General features: G+C 36.9%; 1 protein-coding gene across 4 annotated transcripts in view; it reads left to right on the top strand.

Annotated features, from left to right (window-relative positions):
- The window catches only part of MICU3 (mitochondrial calcium uptake family member 3), a 113,647-nt gene that overhangs the window by 76,964 nt on the left and 18,445 nt on the right, over nt 1–18,238 (top strand). For 3 of the 4 annotated variants that reach the window (XM_055132634.1, XM_055132623.1, XM_055132637.1), the window contains 2 exons: nt 14,561–14,661; nt 15,114–15,285. In XM_055132634.1, coding sequence (XP_054988609.1) covers nt 14,561–14,661; nt 15,114–15,285 — 273 coding nt within the window. The remainder of the gene's footprint in view (nt 1–14,560; nt 14,662–15,113; nt 15,286–18,238) is intronic. The other variant, XM_055132627.1, reaches the window with a different exon arrangement.

The raw sequence follows: 18,238 nt of genomic DNA, 5'->3' as shown, positions 1-18,238 counted from the left end.
ACAAGAGCAGTAATTCCTGTGTATAAATGGTATGTTTGGAAATGTCAGCTCTGTTAGCAGGGGCTGCAAGCTTTCTGCAAGGTCTTTGTTAAATCAACTGGGTTGTAGAAAATATGACTTTCCAAGTTAATTAAATGGACTTTTTTTTTAACCAAAGAAACTTTCGGGAAATTTGAAGATACTATTTTCTAGTTTCACTGAATCTTTTATCATTCAATTAGCATTGTTTTTTGAAATGCTAAAAATTTTAAATTGCTTAATGAAGAAGTACAACTGATGCTTTTAGAGTTGTTATAAATTTGAGCAATTTTCCAATGTTAATTGTAAGTAGCTTACCAAGGGGCTCACCTCATTCCAAGTGGGGCAATGAGGGAACTGTGGTAGGACTCGTCAAATCATGAAAGGAAGAAATATTTTATCTTGTGATTGTTTAAGATTACTAGTGCATGAGAAGTAAAAATAGACTGAGTACTCCTTCATTTCTGTTCAAGTGCACTGTTCCCACTACCCCACTCATGTCACTAAACCATTGTTAATAGCATTTTGTCATTTTAAGATACGGCTGTAAGGGTCAGGGAATGATACAGAAGTTTGGATGCTTACTAGCTGAGTTCCACCAGCACTGCAGGGTCTCCGGAGCATAGCCAGATATAGCCCTTGAGGACTACTCTGCTCCCATCACCTCCCCCCAACCCCCCCAAAATACAGGCTATGTCTGTATTTGCTCCCATCACCCTCCACCAAAATACACATTATATCTTATAGATTATTGTTTTATGTTTCCAACTTGGCTTTTCTCAGTAAATGTTCAGATACATTTTTCACTATTTACTACTCTTAAAAGTTGACATCTTGGGGCCAGAGCGATAGCACAGTGGGTAGGGCGTTTGCCTTGCACTCGGCCGACCCGGGTTCGATTCCCAGCATTCCAAATGGTCCTCTGAGCACCGCCAGGGGTGATTCCTGAGTGCAGAGCCAGGAGTAACCACCCCTGTGCATTGCCAGGTGTGACCCAAAAAAAGAAAAAAAGTTGACTTCTCATTCCTTTTGCAGATTTTAAAACATTTTATGTAAAATATCTAGAGAAATAAACTGTACTTCTGTCATTTCTATTGTCCACATATACAGTGCTCACTGACACCTCTGGACTAGGGAAGATAATGGCAATGTCAATTTCATCATTTGATCTTGATTTTAAAATCCCAAAACATATAAATAAAGCAGTTTTCCCTGTTCCTATTCTATCTATAATATATAAATATGATGTAAAATGACTAGAAACTAACTTTTGAAATTTGCCTTCTAAATAAGAAGTATTTATGTAATACCATCGTTTCAGTATAAAGGGACAACGGGTGTTCTATCCAAGGATATTTCAGAAGTACTTCATCCTGCAGTCATTTGTGCAGAACACATAGTTGTCAGTGTCTAAAGTAAAAGCAGCTGAGAAAACTAGCACTTTGCCTCCCACAAACCAACTCTGATCCATATTGAGATTCACAGTCATGCCACTGTGCCTTTCTGCATACTATAGACTTTCCTCTTCCGCCTCAAGACTATCTCTATCCTAATTTAAAACTCCACTAGAAATTCTGATCATTAGACAAAACCGGCTAACTTGAGGTGAGATTTATAATCTTAGGAAGCTTACTATCAGAAACACAGTCACCATTTATTTCTGTACATCTTTTTTCACCTCAACATTCTTTAACATTTCATTGGTACTTTGTTTTGGTTTTTGTGTTGGGCCACACCTGGTGGTGCTCAGGGCTTTCTCCTGGATCTGTTCTCAGGGATCAGGACTGGGGCTCAGGAGATCATATGGAATATCAGGGATCAAAGCTGTGTCAGCCCCGTGGAGTCAAGAAATCTACCTGTTGGACTACTTCTTTGGCCCTCAAATCAGCCTTTAAGTTCTCCCCAAAAGCCAACTATTAGAACCCCATTGGGTATTATTAACCTATACTAGTATCATAATAAGTTAATTAATGAGTTGACTTAAACATTGCAAAAGTAAATCTGATGGCGAGAATAAAAAAGAGAAAAGTTATATTGTGTTCCAAAGTAAAGTTATTTGGGGATTACCAAGGATAATTGAGAATTAACTGTATTTAAGTTACAACTCATTGTATCTTATTATTGGCTGTTCCAGTATTTTTTCAATATATTTTCAGTAACATTGATTTGCACATAGCATCAGAATTTCAGGATTCAAGTTAATTCAAGGATGAAGCTTAGGAAAAAAAAAGAATGAAGCTTAGAAATATATTTTTATGTTTCTTTGTTTCTTACATATTTAAAATGTTGTTTAGGCAAAATAATTATTTTTGTATATTATAAATCAGTATTAGCCTTGCATTCTTATTTCACTTTTAGTCATGGGTCTCTTAAAATTACCTTAAGTTACTACAGTTACTTAAGAAAAACTAATTTAATTAAAATTTAATTATGCTATAGCTGATACCACTTTCTTTTTTTTTGGGGGGGGGTCACACCCGGCAATGCACAGGGGTTACCTCCTGGTTTTGCACTCAGGAGTTACTCCTGGCGGTGCTCGGGGGACCATATGGGATGCTGGGAATCGAACCCGGGTCGGCCGCGTGCAAGGCAAATGCCCTACCCGCTGTGTTATTGCTCCAGCCCCATATAACTGATACCACTTTCTATCCAAATAATAGATGATGAATTCATGGTACAATAGAAGTCTATTATACGAATTTTGAGTGAAAATCCATCAGTATAAGTATCAGAAATATATAACCTTTTTATTTTTATAGAGAAATACATTTTATTATTTTTAATGAACCCTGTTAGATTATTCAAATCTTCATTACAAATCAAATTTGAATATTTTCTCTAGTCTTTGGGAAGATTATAATACTGTAACCAATAAAAATATGTTGGAAACAATCTTAAAATTACTTATTTTAATATTTTCACATTTGTGGTACAAATTTACTAATATTTTTATTTCATTTAATTATTTAATCAAGTAATTAGATAATGGCCTTTCATGTAATTAGGCCTTTATTCTTTTGTGGTCTTTTTTCTCATTGTTATAAAAACACCTGAATTCATTTTATTTTAACAATGAGAACTAGAATCAAAGGGATAAAGTCTATTTTTGTCTCAATGCTCCTGTGATTTAAGTTATATAACACTGTTAGGATACCAAGGACACTGGTATAATTTTCAATGATCCTCAACAATACTCTGTTTCACTGAATGGGGCACTGGGGGAAAAGGGGTTTTTTCGCCATTTCCATTTTCTATTCTCTTTTTTTTTCCTTTAATGTCAAACTGTTACTTATGCTTCTGTGCATTCTGGATTATCTGGATAAGTGCAACCTAAGTCTAATAAGATTTTGATGATGAAAGACTGTAAATGAAGATCTGCTGTGTTCAATGGGCATGAGAAAAACTGGCTGAATGAGGTCATTATTTAAGCCTGTGTAAAACAAAGCCATCTCATTTCATTGTATTATGTTTTAAGGTTAAGGACATCATAGTACTAAAAGAAGACATCCCATAAATATGTTATTTGGAGTTCAGTAACTTTTGATGTTCCTCTAACCTATTATTTTCCTTCCAGATCTTAATATATATGGGTTGTTTTGATAGCAAAATAGAATTGAGTGTACAATATAAAATTATTTGCATAAAACTTGCAACATTATTATTGCATCCATCTTACCTAGTTTTTTCCTAACTTTAAAAATTATATTTAATTGGAAAAATGTATAATAGCCAACATACAGTGAGCATGTATAATATGCTAGTCATAATGTAAAGGTTTTCTTACTTTACCCCCACCAAAAAAAAAAATCTAGAGTTGGTTTTACTGGACATTGTTTTCTTACTTTATTTATGTAGCATATTATGAGTATGATCATCTAGTATTTGTCTTTTTCCTGACATATTTTGCTTAACATGATATACGCTCTAGTTCCATCTATGTCCATGTTGTACCAAAAAAAAGCAAGATTTCATCTTTGTTTTAAACTTTACCAAACTTTCTTTATCCATTCATCTGCTATTTGGTACTTGGGTGGTTTCCAAACCTAGGAAATTCTAAGTAGATTTTTTTTGAAAAATACTAATTGAAAGACACCTGAACAAGTGCATCATGCACATGTCTTTTCTTTCTTTTTTTTCTTTTGTTGGCTTTTTGGGTCACACCTGGAGATACTCAGGGGTTACTCCTGGCTTTGTACTGAGGAATTACTCCTGGCAGTATAAAGCTTAGGGGGTCATGTGGAATCCACTGGGCATCAAACCCAGATTGGCCGAGTGCAAGGCAAATGCCCTACCCCTTGTACTGTAGCTCCGGCCCCTGCACGTGTCTTTTAAAATTCATGTTTTTGTATTCTTAAGATGGATGCTTAGGGATGGAATTGCTCAATCATATGGAACTTCTATTTTTTTTTAAAATCTCCATCCTATTTTCTATCGTGGCTGAAATAGTTCCCACCAACACTTAATGAGGGTTCCTTTTATTTCTGTACCCACCATAAGCACTGGTTGTTTCCAAGCTTTTTTTTTTCTTTTATTGATTCACCATGTGGAAAGTTACAAAGCTTTCAGGTTAAAGTCTCAGTTATACAATGCTCAAACACCCATCCCTTCACCAGTGCACATATTCCACCACCAAGAATCACGATATACCTCCCCCTTCCCCCCACCTCCCCAGCCCCCCACCCCGCATGTGTAACTGATAAATTTCACTTTACTTTCACTTTACTTTGATTCACTATTATTGATTTGGAGTTTCTCCCCCCTAAAGTCGATCTGCTGAAAAGAAAGCGTTTGGTAATTTGTTTTCCATTGCTGAGAATGAAGAGATATGAGGTCAGGAGGCCGCACCAGCAGCAGCTTAGTTTTGGATTTCTGTATTTTAGTATTTTGTAACTAAGTCCAGAGAAATGTCTGCCAGGAATCGCAACATTGTAAGCTTGTATTTCTCAGATACTTTATTTTCGACATATGAGTGCGATCTTTCTATGTCTGTCTCTTTCTTTCTGACTCATTTCACTCAGCATGATACTTTCCATGTTGATCCACTTATATGCAAATTTCATGACTTCATGTTTTCTGACAGCTACGTAGTATTCCATTGTGTAAATATACCAGAGTTTCTTTAGCAAATCATCTGTTTTCGGGCACTCTGGTTTTTTCCATATTGTGGCTATAGTAAACAGAGCGGCAATGAACATGGAAATGCAGATGTCATCTCTACTATACCTTTTTGCCTCTCCAGGATATATGCCCAGGAGTGGTATTGCTGGGTCAAATGGGAGCTCAATTTCTAACGTTTTGAGAATAGTCCATATTGTTTTCCAAAAGGGCTGAACCAGTCGGCATTCCCACCAGCAGTGAAGGAGAGTCCCTTTTTCTCCACATCCACGCCAACACCGGTTGCTTTTGTTCTTTGGGATGTGGGCCAGTCTCTGTGGTGTGAGATGATATCCCATTGTTGTTTTGATCTGCATCTCCCTGATAATTAGTGATGTTGAACATTTTCTCATGTGCCTCTCAGCCATTCGGATTTCTTCTTTGGAAAAGTTTCTGTTCATTTCATCAGCCCATTTTTTGATCGGATTGGCAGTTTTCTTCTTGTGGAGTTCAATTAGTGCATTGCATATCCTTGTTATCAACCCTTTATCGGATGGGTACTCCATAAATATCCTTTCCCATTCTGTAGATTGTCTTTCTATTTTGGTCACTGTTTCCTTTGAGTTGCAGAAGCTTCTTAGTTTGAGATAGTCCCATTTATTTATCTTTGTTTTCACTTGCTTGGCCAGTGGCGTGTCAGCTTTGAAGATACCTTTGGCTTCAATGTCGTGGAGGGTTTTGCCGACCTTATCTTCAATGTACCTTAGGGATTCTGGTCTGATGTTGAGGTCTTTAATCCATTTTGATCTGATTTTTGTACATGGTGATAGATGGAAGTCTAAGCCCATTTTTTTGCATGTAGCCGTCCAGTTTTGCCAGCACAATTTGTTAAACATGCTTTCTTTGCTCCACTTCACATTTCTTGCTCCCTTATCAAAGATTAGATGATCATATATTGGGGGGTGTATGTCAGAGTATTCAACCCTATTCCATTGGTCTGCAGCTCTGCCTTTGTTCCAATACCATGCTGTTTTAATGACAACCGCTTTGTAGTAGAGTTGGAAGTTGAGGAGGTTGATTCCTCCCATTTTCTTTTTCCCAAGAATTGCTTTAGCTATTCGTGAGGGCTTATTGTTCCATATGAATTTCAGGAGCGCTTGCTCCATTTCTTTGAAGAATGTCAAGGGTATTCCTATAGGGATCGTATTGAATTTGTACAATGCTTTGGGGAGAATTGCCATTTTGACAATATTAATTCTCCCAATCCATGAGCAGGGGATGTCTTTCCATTTCCTCGTGTCCTCTTTTATTTCCTGAAATAGTGTTTTATAGTTTACATTATACAAGTCCTTTATCTCCTTTGTTAAGCTGATTCTGAGGTACTTGATTTTTTGAGGCGCAATTGTGAATGGGATTGCTTTTCTCAGGTCACTTTCTTCTCTCTCATTATTTGCATATAGGAAAGCCATGGACTTTTGAGTATTGATTCTATAGCCTGCAACTTTACTATACGAGTCTATTGTTTCTAGGAGTTTCTTTGTAGAGGTTTTAGGGTTCTCTAGGTATAGTATCATATCATCTGCGAATAGTGAGAGCTTGATTTCTTCCTTTCCTATCTGAATGCCCTTAATATCTTTTTCTTGCCTAATCGCTGTTGCAAGTACTTCCAGTACTATATTGAACAGAAGTGGAGAGAGTGGGCATCCTTGTCTCGTCCCTGTTCTCAGAGGGAAGGCTCTTAGTTTTTCCTCATTGAGAACAATGCTTGCCATTGGCTTGTGATAAATGGCTTTGACTATATTGAGGAAGGTCCCTTCTATACCCATTTTGGCGAGTGTTTTCATCATAAACGGATGCTGGATTTTGTCATATGCTTTCTCTGCATCTATTGATATGATTATATGATTTTTATCTTTTCTTTTGTTGATATGATGGATTATGTTGATTGATTTCCGGATGTTAAACCATCCTTGCATCCCCGGGATGAACCCCACTTGGTCATAGTGTATGATCTTTTTGATGAGTTGTTGAATTCTATTTGCTAATATTTTGTTGAGGATCTTCGCATCTGTGTTCATCAGGGATATTGGCCTGTAGTTTTCTTTTTTTGTGGTGTCTTTGTTTGCTTTTGGTATTAGGGAGATATGAGCCTCATAGAAACTGTTTGGGAGGGTTTCTGTTTCTTCAATTTCCTGGAAAAGCTTGAGAAGGACTGGCAAAATGTCCTCTTTAAATGTTTGGAAGAACTCGCTAGTGAATCCGTCTGGACCTGGGCTTTTGTTTTTGGGAAGACTTTTGATTACCATTTCAATTTCCTTGATGTTAATTGGACTATTCAGGTACTCCAGGTCTTCTTGGTTCAGCCTTGGGAGATTATAGGAGTCAAGGAATTTATCCATTTCTTCTAGGTTCTCTTGTTTCATGGCATAGAGATTTTCAAAGTAGTCTCTGATGATCTTTTGAATTTCATTGGTTTCTGTTGTGATGTCCCCCTTTTCATTTCTGATTCGGCTTATAAGGGTTCTCTCTCTCTCTTTCTTTGTGAGTCTTGCTAGTGGTTTATCAATCTTGTTTATTTTCTCGAAGAACCAGCTCTTGGTTTCATTGATCTTTCGGATTGTCTTTTGGGTTTCCATGTCGTTAATTTCTACTTTAAGTTTTATTATCTCTTTCCTTCTGCTTGATTTGGGCACCTTTTGTTGGTCCTTATCTAAGGTTTTGAGCTGTGAAGTCAAGTTATTTATGTGGGCCCTTTCTTCCTTCCTGAGATATGCTTGCAGAGCTATAAATTTTCCCCTTAAAACGGCTTTAGCTGCGTCCCACAGGTTCTGGTAGCTCGTGTCTTCATTCTCATTTGTTTCCAGGTACCTCTTGATTTCTTCCTTGATTTCCTTCCTGACCCACTCATTGTTCAATATCGAGCTATTTAATTTCCAGGTGTTTGATTTGGTTTTCTGCATCAGTGCATCATGGTCTGAAAAGATAGCTGGTACAATGTCTATCTTTTTGATTCTGTTGAGGTATGCTGTGTGGCCTAGCGCATGGTCTATTCTGGAAAATGTTCCATGTGCACTGGAAAAGAATGTGTATTCCTTTTTTGGGGGATATAAAGCCCTGTATAGATCTATTAGCCCTCTCTCTTCTATTTCTTCCTTCAAAGCCAGTATTTCCTTGGTTAGTTTTAATCTGCTTGATCTGTCCAGAGGAGACAGTGCAGTGTTGAAGTCTCCAACTACTATTGTGTTGCTCGAGATGTCCTTCTTAAGGTCTCTTAGCAGCTGTTGTAGGTATTTAGCTGGTCCCTCATTGGGTGCGTAGACATTTAGGAGTGTGATTTCTTCCTGATGTACACATCCCGTGATTAATAAAAAGTGGCCTTCACTATCCCTTCTAATCTTTTTCAACCTGAAGTCTATGTTGTCCGATACTAGTAACGCCACCCCAGCTTTCTTGAGGGAGTTGTTTGCTTGCAGGATTGTTTTCCATCCTTTTACTTTGAGTCTGTGTTTGTTCTGGCTATTCAGATGTGTTTCTTGCAGGCAGCAGAATGTTGGGTTCAGTCTCTGAATCCATTTTGCCAGTCTGTGTCTCTTAATTGCTGAATTCAGACCATTGACATTAAGGGAGATTATTGTTATGGGATTTTGTGCCATCTTTGTGCAAGGGTTTGTTGTGCTTGTAGGGGTTGTTCTTTTCTTACAATAGCCCCTTTAGTGCTTCTTTTAGGTTTGGTTTTGAGTCTATGAAGTTCCTGAGCTGTTGTTTATCCCCAAAGTAGTGTATGATTCCTTCTAGTTTGAATGAGAGTTTAGCCGGATAAAGTATTCTTGGTGAAGCGTTGATTTCATTGATTTTTTTCACTATATCCCACCATTGCCTTCGAGCTTGGAGGGTTTCCTCTGATAGGTCTGCTGTGAGTCTAAGGGGTGCTCCTTTGTGTGCAATTTCCTTCTTGGACCTTGCTGCTTGCAGTATTGTGTCTCTCTGAACGATGTCCATCATTGTAACTATGATATGTCTTGGGTTTTTTCTGTTAGGATCTCTTTTAGCTGGCACTCTTCGGGCCCCTTGAATCTGGATGCCCGCATTGTCCAGCTGTGGGAAGTTTTCCGCAATGATTTGTTTGACTGTGTCTTTTTCATTGGGGTTGGTTCCCTGTGGTTCTGGTAGTCCAATGACTCTAATGTTGTTCCTCTTGAAATCATCCCCTAGGACTCTGATTCTGGCTAGAGCTATTTTGAGGTCTCTTGCCATGGTTTGCTGTTGCCTGTAGGCCTCTTGAAGCTCATCTTCAAGCATACTGATTCTGTCTTTGGCTGCAGTCATCCTATTGTTGAGGGCAGCCAGAGAGTTTTTGATTTCATGTACCGAATCCTTCATTTCTTTTTGAAGGTTTTTTTATTTCTGCTCTCATTTCTTCCCGTATTTTGTCGGCTGTCTGTTGTATTGTTTCTGCCAGGTCTTCCTTGAAGTTGTCCATCTTTGCATTGAGTTCATTGAACATGTTGAGGATTTCAACTCTAAATTCTTTCTCAGAGAGGTCAAGTTTGTAGGAAACGCCCATTGAGGTTTCTGGACTCCTTTGATCGTCCTCTGCTTGCAGTGGGGTTTTTCGCTGTTTCTTCATGTTGTTGTTGTGGTATGAAAGAGGGCCCTTGAAGATGAGTGTCCCTGTTTCCTTTTGTTGTGAAAAAGGATTGTGGATAGGCTCAGTTAATAGTGGTTGGCTTTTTACTTGCCGGTTGTAGAACCTGGTCTCCTACTGAGATGTTTCCTTCAATTCTTATGTGAAGTCTTGTGTTTTATTGTCCTACTGCTTGCGAATAGCTAGGATGTTTGTCTTGGATAGGATGTTGAGGGAACTATCTGCCGCTGTGTGAGTTTTGGCAGCTGGTAATGAGGCCATGCCCACTTTTATTAGGCCACGCCCCTGATGATTAGGCCACGCCCCTTTCCCACAACCCGGCAGCGGCGGGGTGCTCAGGGCCGCGGAGCTGGCTGGGTCCTGAAGGGCGGGTCGAGGGAGCATCACAGACCTTTGCAGGAAGACAGAATGGCGGTGGCGCTTGGGGTCGGCGTGCCGGCCACTTGGCCGGCAGTCCGCAGGGGAGGCTCCAAGCTTTTTGATATAGACCATTCTCACTAGTGTACAGTGATAGCTCAGTGGCATTTGGATTTGCATTCCCTGATAGTCAGTGATGATCACCATATTTTCATGTGCCTGGCAACCAACTGCATGTTTTCTTTGGAGAAGTATTAAATCATCTCTTTTATTGATGGTGTTGTTCATGCTTATGTCATTGAATTTTGGGGGTACTTGACATCTTAAGTACTAACAAACTCTTTGTTTCAGATAGATAGATACATAGATACATAGATAGATACATAGATAGATAGTATATAAATATTTTGGTAAGGTGTCTTTTTATATTAGTAGTATTTTCTTTTTTAATATAGAAACTTCATTTTATGCAGTCCTGTTTATTTTTACTTTTGTTTCTTTTAGTTGTTGGAATCAGGTACTTGAAGAAATTTTTATAATGCAGTGTTTTACCTTATACCGTTGATTTATTTTTGGCTTCAGGTCTAACATGAAGGGCTTCAGTTCATTTGAGTTAACTTTAATGCATGTTCAACGTTGAAGTACAGGTTTAATTTTTTTCTTTTGCTTGTGGCTAACAGTGTTTTCCTACTACCATTTACTGGAAAGATATTAATTCCTTCATTTATGCCCTTGGCACCTTTTATATAGGTCATTAATATATCTAGAGTTGAGTAACTACTTTAATTCGATATCACTATGTTTCTATTGCCATATCTTTATGAGATAGTTTATAGTTAGGGACCATGGTGCATCTTATTTTTTCTCCCCTAAAAATTGAATTGATTGGATTGCATATTCAGGGATAAGAGGTTTGGACTGGTTTCATATATATTTTGATAGTATTTGTTCAATGTCCTTGAATAATGCTGTTGTAATCTTGCTAAATATTACACTGAATCTATAGAGTACTTTGGGTAAGAAAACCATTTTAAAAGTGTTAATTCTTCCAATATATGGACATGTAATATTTTCCCATTTTATCTTGTGTTCTATTTCTTTTAATAATGACTTAGTATTTTCAATGTAAGATCTTTCACTTCTTTTGTTATATTTATTTCTAAGTACTTGATCTTTTGGGAAAGTTACTAATGGGATTTTTTTTTTCTGTTTTGGTCTCTTCTACGCTTATTTTTCTGAGAGTGAATGTTGATCTTGTTAAAATATTTCATTGCATCTATTGATAGATTAACATGGTTTTATCTTCCTTTTTATAGTTTTTACATTAGTTTTCATATATTGAACCATTCTGTGCTTCGGGTTAAGAGTTATAGCCAAGAACAATTCCCATATGTCATTCCTCTTAATGCATTCTTTTGAACTTAATATTTGTTTTCCTGTATTACCATTATAACAAACTGGTTCAAGGGATATTCTATAATTTTTCTTTTTAGTGATAATCTCTGTCAACTTTGGGTATCATGGCAATACTGGCCTCATAGAAACTCTTTGAAAGAATTTCTCTTCAGTTTTTTGGGAAGAGCTTGAGAATAGGTAATAATTCCTCTTTGAAGGTTTGGCAAAACTCACTAGTCAGCCCATTTGGACCTGGGCTTTCTTTTTCATGTTGTCCTACTATTATATTCCACTCCTCTAGTGTGTTGATCCATGTTTCCCAAAGTGGGTGATACTGGAGTGTGCTGGAATAATCTAGGAATACAGTAGTCCCTGATTCAAGGGATAAGGGAAGGAGTCCTTTCTGTTTATTTGCTTAAAAGGTGTAGATTTCTTGAGGGCACAGAGTGATTTTATTTTTCAGAATATGGGGTGGTAGATCAAATATTTTAGGACACCTTTATTCTAGATAAATATTAGTTCTTCATTCCATGTTCTGATTAGCTAGAGCCTCCACTGTTATGGCTTCATTTAGACATAATATTCCCTTTTCCTATTCATTTAACCACATCCTGAATAGTCAACTCTTCAGGCATTATACACAATTGCAAAGAATGTTGTAATTAAAATGAGATATGTTCCCAAAAAAAAGTTATGCTTTTCCCCCAAAGCAACATAATAAGCTTGTTTAAGAATATATATTTAAATAATACTATGTGATCCCTAGCTTCCTGACTCTGGGGTTCTTTTCTAGCAGCAATATAAAATCTCTACAGATGTTCCAAGAATTTAGTTATAGGGAATTTATTGATTATAGAGACCCAAAAGAATACTCGGGATTTTCCAACAAACTAAACTGAAAAGTAATAAAGTTCTTTGGAACCAATTATAAAAGGTTCTATGTTAGGCATTATTTAACAAAGTCTAAATTAAATTACATAAGCATAAATTACCATTTATGTTTCAAACATTGGTACATGGACCGAGTCTAATCTGCAGATGTAGAGGTTGAAAACCACTGGTATACCAACTTCATTATAACTACCTGTCCCTGAGCTGGTACACAGGACAGTTGCCAGTTTGCCAGCATAAAGTGATTGAAGAACACTTCCTTAGAATAGTACTAAATAATTTCAACAATTTTAGTGAGTTTATAAATTCCCTATACGTTTGAGTTTCTAAAAAAAAAAGATGACTAATCAAAATAGCAGAAGATCACTTTAGAAAAACTGGGATTCAGAGGTCATATTGCCAAACGAAGATCATCAGAAAAATATAGTCCCTGTAACTCATAGCTACTAGTTACTAGAAGAGATGAATAGTGTTTGCCCGTGGGAAAAGTATATCAAGATCACACAAGTAAGAAAGATAAAATAACTTTTTTCATGGAAGATTTAAGTAGTATTATAAGGATTCAAGTAATTATTTAAATTTAAGTGTGTGGACAACAGATGACATGAAACTTTTTGTCAGCATATAAGACAGATCCTTTGTAAATAATATTTCTTGAGTTTTCTGCTTGTGCTATTTCTTATATTTTCTAGATTTCTATCATGATTGTGGCCAAATGTAAAACATGTCAATATGTAATTTTACATGAGAAAATTCAACTACTTTTAATAAAGAAAATTATCATTAAAACCTAGCATTTTTCCTATATTCCTCACAATAAAAAGTGAAAAAATTAGAAACATTTTAATTTTATTGTATTTTGCACCATAGTTTATGGGCTGGAGCGATAGCACAGCTGGTAGGGTGTTTGCCTTGCACTCGGCCAACCCGAGTTCAATTCCTCCACCCCTCTGGGAGAGCCCAGTAAGCTACCAGGAGTAGAGTATCTTGCCTGCATGGCAGAGCCTGGCAAGCTACCCATGGCATATCCAATATGTCAAAAACAGTAATAACAAGTCTCACAATGGAGAGGTTACTGGTGCCCACTCGAGCAAATCTATGAGCAATGGGATGACAGTGATACAGTGACTGTGACAGTAATACCTTAGTTTATAGGATAGGTCTGAATTAATGACCAGGTAAAGAAGGAAGAAAAGATAAAAAAGATGAGAGGAAAAGGAAAGCCTATGAAGCAATGTTAAAAAACAAAAGGGCACTTTTTTTCATAAGCCATTAAACTTGATAAGTACTACATGTTGACCTTTCAGAATATACCTTTTGAACATGGTTTATCAAGTAGAGGAAAATTCCCTGTAACTTTTTACTTGCATAAAAAATAATATGACTTTGGATAATATATAGATGGCTTCAACTTAAAGGAAATATTACTATATTTCCCTTTCAAATGTCTTTTTAAAAATATTATCAATATGGGATACAATCAAGAAGTATCACATGGCAAAAGAAGATATTTCCTAGAGCTGAGGCTCCTTGTAAATATCATATATTTAATACAACTGAAACAATTACGTCCTTTGAACATTCTAAAAAGTTTCTTCAGGTTGTTTAGGAAAATTCAAACTAAATTACTTAAACATTACATATAATAAAACATTTTTAAGATTACTAAATAGATGTGCTTGTTTTATGTAATTTAACATGTTTTATGTAATTTAACATATATCTTACATAAATGATTTGAGGTTGAATACTACGTAAAATCACTGTATCACTGTCATCCTGTTGCTCATCGATTTGGTCGAGCAGGCACCAGTAACGTCTCCACAGTGAGACTTGTTACTGTTCTTGGCATATCGAATACACCATGGATAGCTTGCCAGGTTCTGCCATTTGGGCGAGATACTCTTGGTAGCTTGCCGGGCTATTTTTAAATATCTTTTAAACTTTGGTAGAATAAAGATAGGTTGCTTTCAATTCTTATTTTCAGATTGAACTCATTTTAGTTATAATATTTTTATTATAGTCTTATGTATTTATTTCTAGTGTTAGTATATTTGTGATCTTGATATTATTTTTGAAGAAATTCTTTGGAGGATATTGAGAATCCCTACTCTGTTTCTCTTGTTGCAACTAACCTTTACATTGTAAATTTTTTTAAAGCGTGCTGATGATATTACAAGCTTAGTAACAGATACTACACTTCTAATACACTTTTTTGGAAAGAAAGGAAAAGCTGAGCTCAACTTTGAAGATTTTTATAGGTAAGCTTAAATTTTTTATGCTTGTATTGAAAAAATTTTTTTGAGTCAGAAAGATTTTTCTGACCTAAGACAACAAGCCTCTTACCACTTTGCTATGAACTAAAGACAACCTATGTTTCCACTTCCATTAGTGCCTAGATACCAGTGATTATATTGCTAACAACAGCAGGAAGTCACTGAATGATTAAAAATGACTGCATATCTGGATTTATTGTTATTTCCTGTATATTCAGGAGAAAGTATGCTCCCAAAGTTCTTAGTCTCTATAAGCCACCTTAATAATAAGCATGCATACAGTGCTTACAAAGCATTAACTCCTTTAAGTTTCACCTTGAGTCTGCAAAGTCTTACTGTTGCTCACTTTTTACAGATGAGGAAGCCCTGAGGCTAAGTGCCACCTTTTAATATCACTCTCCATTTACCTATTCATTCTTTATGTATTTTTATCATAGATTCATGGATAACCTCCAAACAGAAGTTCTAGAAATTGAATTTCTTTCCTATTCTAATGGGATGAATACTATCAGCGAAGAAGATTTTGCTCATATTCTTTTACGATATACAAACGTGGAAAACACATCAGTATTTTTGGAAAATGTACGTTACAGTATATCTGAAGAAAAGGTATCTAATCCTCTATATTACTTGTTACATGTGTTATTTGTTAGTAATTATATAGGTTACATTATCCTTTTGTGAGTTCTTTGACTCCTCTCTGGTTTAATAGATACCTTGGATATATTTTATTCTTCTATTCTCTTTTGTCCTAAGTGCATTTTGTCCTGAGAACTAAAAAATTTTTGAATTAGTTAATTTAAAACTCATGTGTTTTTTAGCTATACTGAAAATCTTTAAGGTTATTAGCATTTGTTTTATTCAAATTATGGATACCAGTTTTCAAGAGAATTTTGCTGTATACTTTGCTTACTACATAAATCTCATCTTATATACAACAGTTTACATTGTAATCATTTTAGTCACTTGATTCATTTCTGTAATAGCCTTAAATAAAAGGTCATTTGAAGACAGCCCCGAGTGAGTGATCTTATCGGTGGGTTGAAGTGAGATTTTTCAAAGAGTTTAGAAGGCACGAATAGTTGAGAATCTGACACAACTCAATGTCTGTTTGTTTAGTAGCAAATGTGTTGTCAGCAATTCTGAGCATTTGCATTATCTAGTGGTATTTGAATGCATCACTGCAACCAAATAGAACTGGTGTTAGAAGTGCCCCTTCAAGCATGGGATGTTTTGGAAATATTGCCATCTATTTGTGTTTGTAGAGTATCAAGTTAATCTAGCCAAGGAAAACTTGCAAATAGTTTAACTTTGTTTAAAATGGATACGGTGTGACTGTGCTAACAGGACCCCTAAATGGTTTTTTCAAAAAGGATTTGATGCATTTGGCCATTAAGTTGCATAGAGAGGCATAGTCTTTAAATGAGAGACTTTTATATACTTTACTCTAAACTTTAGAGACACTTCCATTAAAATAAATATTGATTTTCGGGGGGAGGGGTAGTTATTTTTGTTAAATGGAAGCATATCTGTAACACAAAGTTTGATTCCAGGGTTAAGAAAATATAGAAACTTGTTGTATTGGTTTTTACATCTAAAATTATTTCAAAGTATTTTTTTCTTTTAAGTTAAATTCAGCTTCTGAAACTAATGCTACAAGTATTTTAAGCACTACAAATGCTTACAGGTCTTTTTTTGGAAAAAAAAGAAAAAGGATATTTGGCATGTGAATCACCAATGATTCTCCTTGTTTTCCCTTTTTTGCATTCCCTTATCAATCCATAGTAAAACCTTCTCCTTGACATCTTTTTTCCTAGAAAAAAAAAAAGCTGATATCCTCAGAAATTTAGACCCTTCCCAGCCTCAAACTCAAAGACTCTTAACCAGTGTCACTGCTGTCATGCCCTACTCTGTCCTTGTCATCTTTTTTTAAATTATTTTTTATTATTTAATAATATAGGAGTACGGCTGTTTATTCAGCCATTGATTAAGCTGATTAAATTGAGGCATGAACTCCACATTACTTTTTTTATTCCATTCTGAATGTTAACTTTATTTTATTATTTTATTATTATTTCCCCCCATTTTTTTTTGATTCACTGTGAGATACAGCTACAAAGCTTTCATGTTTGAGCTTCAGTCATGTAATCATCAAACACTTGTCCCTTCACCAGTGCACACTTTCCACCACCAAAATCTCCAGTATTCCCCCCTCACCCCATTCCAACTTTTCCTCTGCTTATGTGGCGGACAATTTCCCTCATACTTTCTCCCTACTTTGGTTACATTCAATATTTCGACACCAGACTCACCACCACTCAAACCTGCCGAAAAAGCAGTGGTAGACGATTTGTTTTGTATTGCTTGTTATGGATAGAATATAATGTCCAGGAAATTCTGTGTCATTCTCTTCTGGGAGCTTTAGTTTATAGTCTCTGAGTCTTGGCCATTGATGAGATTACATGGTGCCAGGGGCAGTTGTGGGTATGACTGCCAAGCTTCTGGAAAACTGGGAACCTGGGGGAAGGAGGTCCAATCCCAATTCCAAGCGGGCTTGGAAATCTCAGTCACGAGTTCCTGCATATCTGGGTTTTCCTGCCGGCGTGCTCTCTGGTGAGGTTTATCCTGTTTGGGGTGAGGCTTGTGCCCTTTTGGGTGAGGCTCGTCCAAGCATGTGGAAAGTGGCCTTGGGAAGGGCGGTGGTTGGGTTCTGGAGGTTTTCAGCTGCCGGGGTTCTGCATGGGACAGGGAGGGAAACTCAACCCACCCCCCTCCAAGGTGCCCCAGTGAAGACAGCCTGGCGCGGGGTCAGGGCATTCTGCTGCACTCTCTTCTGGGAGCTTTAGTTCATAATCTCTGGGTCTTGGCTGTTGATGAGATTACATGGTGCCGGGGGCAGTTTGTGGGTGTGACTGCCAAGCTACTGGAAAACTGGGGACCTGGGGGGAAGAGGCTGAGTCCTGATCCAAGCGAGCCTGGGGCTCTCAGTCATGGGTTCCCATCTACCTCTGCACTACAGGCCCTAACTGCATCTTTTGATCTCTTTCAAGATTTATGGGTCTCTGAAATAAGGCCAATAAATGAGCTATTATGGCCGAACCAGATGTGGTTTGTGGGTGTTTCTCCCACATACCTAACTTTTGGCTGTTTAATTCTTGGTAAACTTGGTTCCAAGTTGTTCGGGTATGGCCAAAGGCACAGCAGCAATTTTGGGTTATCTGGAAGTTTAAAGGCATCATCAAGCTGCTGATGCACTCGCCCCACAGGTACAGGTTTACCTGCTGGTGGCACCATATCCCCCCTTCTCATCTTTTACTGCTTTTATTTCCTCATAACTTACTGCTCATCTCCTCCTCCCCAATAATGACAACTGCTTCTATTTGAATAGTACCTGCATTTCTAAAATTGTTTATTTTTTTCCACAGATGCAACAGATATTATTAAGCATATCTAATATTTACTAACCCTGATTCTGATACTGTGCATAAAGTGAGAAGATAAGCCAAATTCTCTCTTAGAAGTAGACCTTACTAGAAACATACATAAAATATGCCAACAAGAT

Source organism: Sorex araneus, chromosome 1, assembly GCF_027595985.1.
Source record: "Sorex araneus isolate mSorAra2 chromosome 1, mSorAra2.pri, whole genome shotgun sequence".
Taxonomy (NCBI): domain Eukaryota; kingdom Metazoa; phylum Chordata; class Mammalia; order Eulipotyphla; family Soricidae; genus Sorex; species Sorex araneus.
This window is presented reverse-complemented; position numbering and strand designations above follow the sequence as displayed.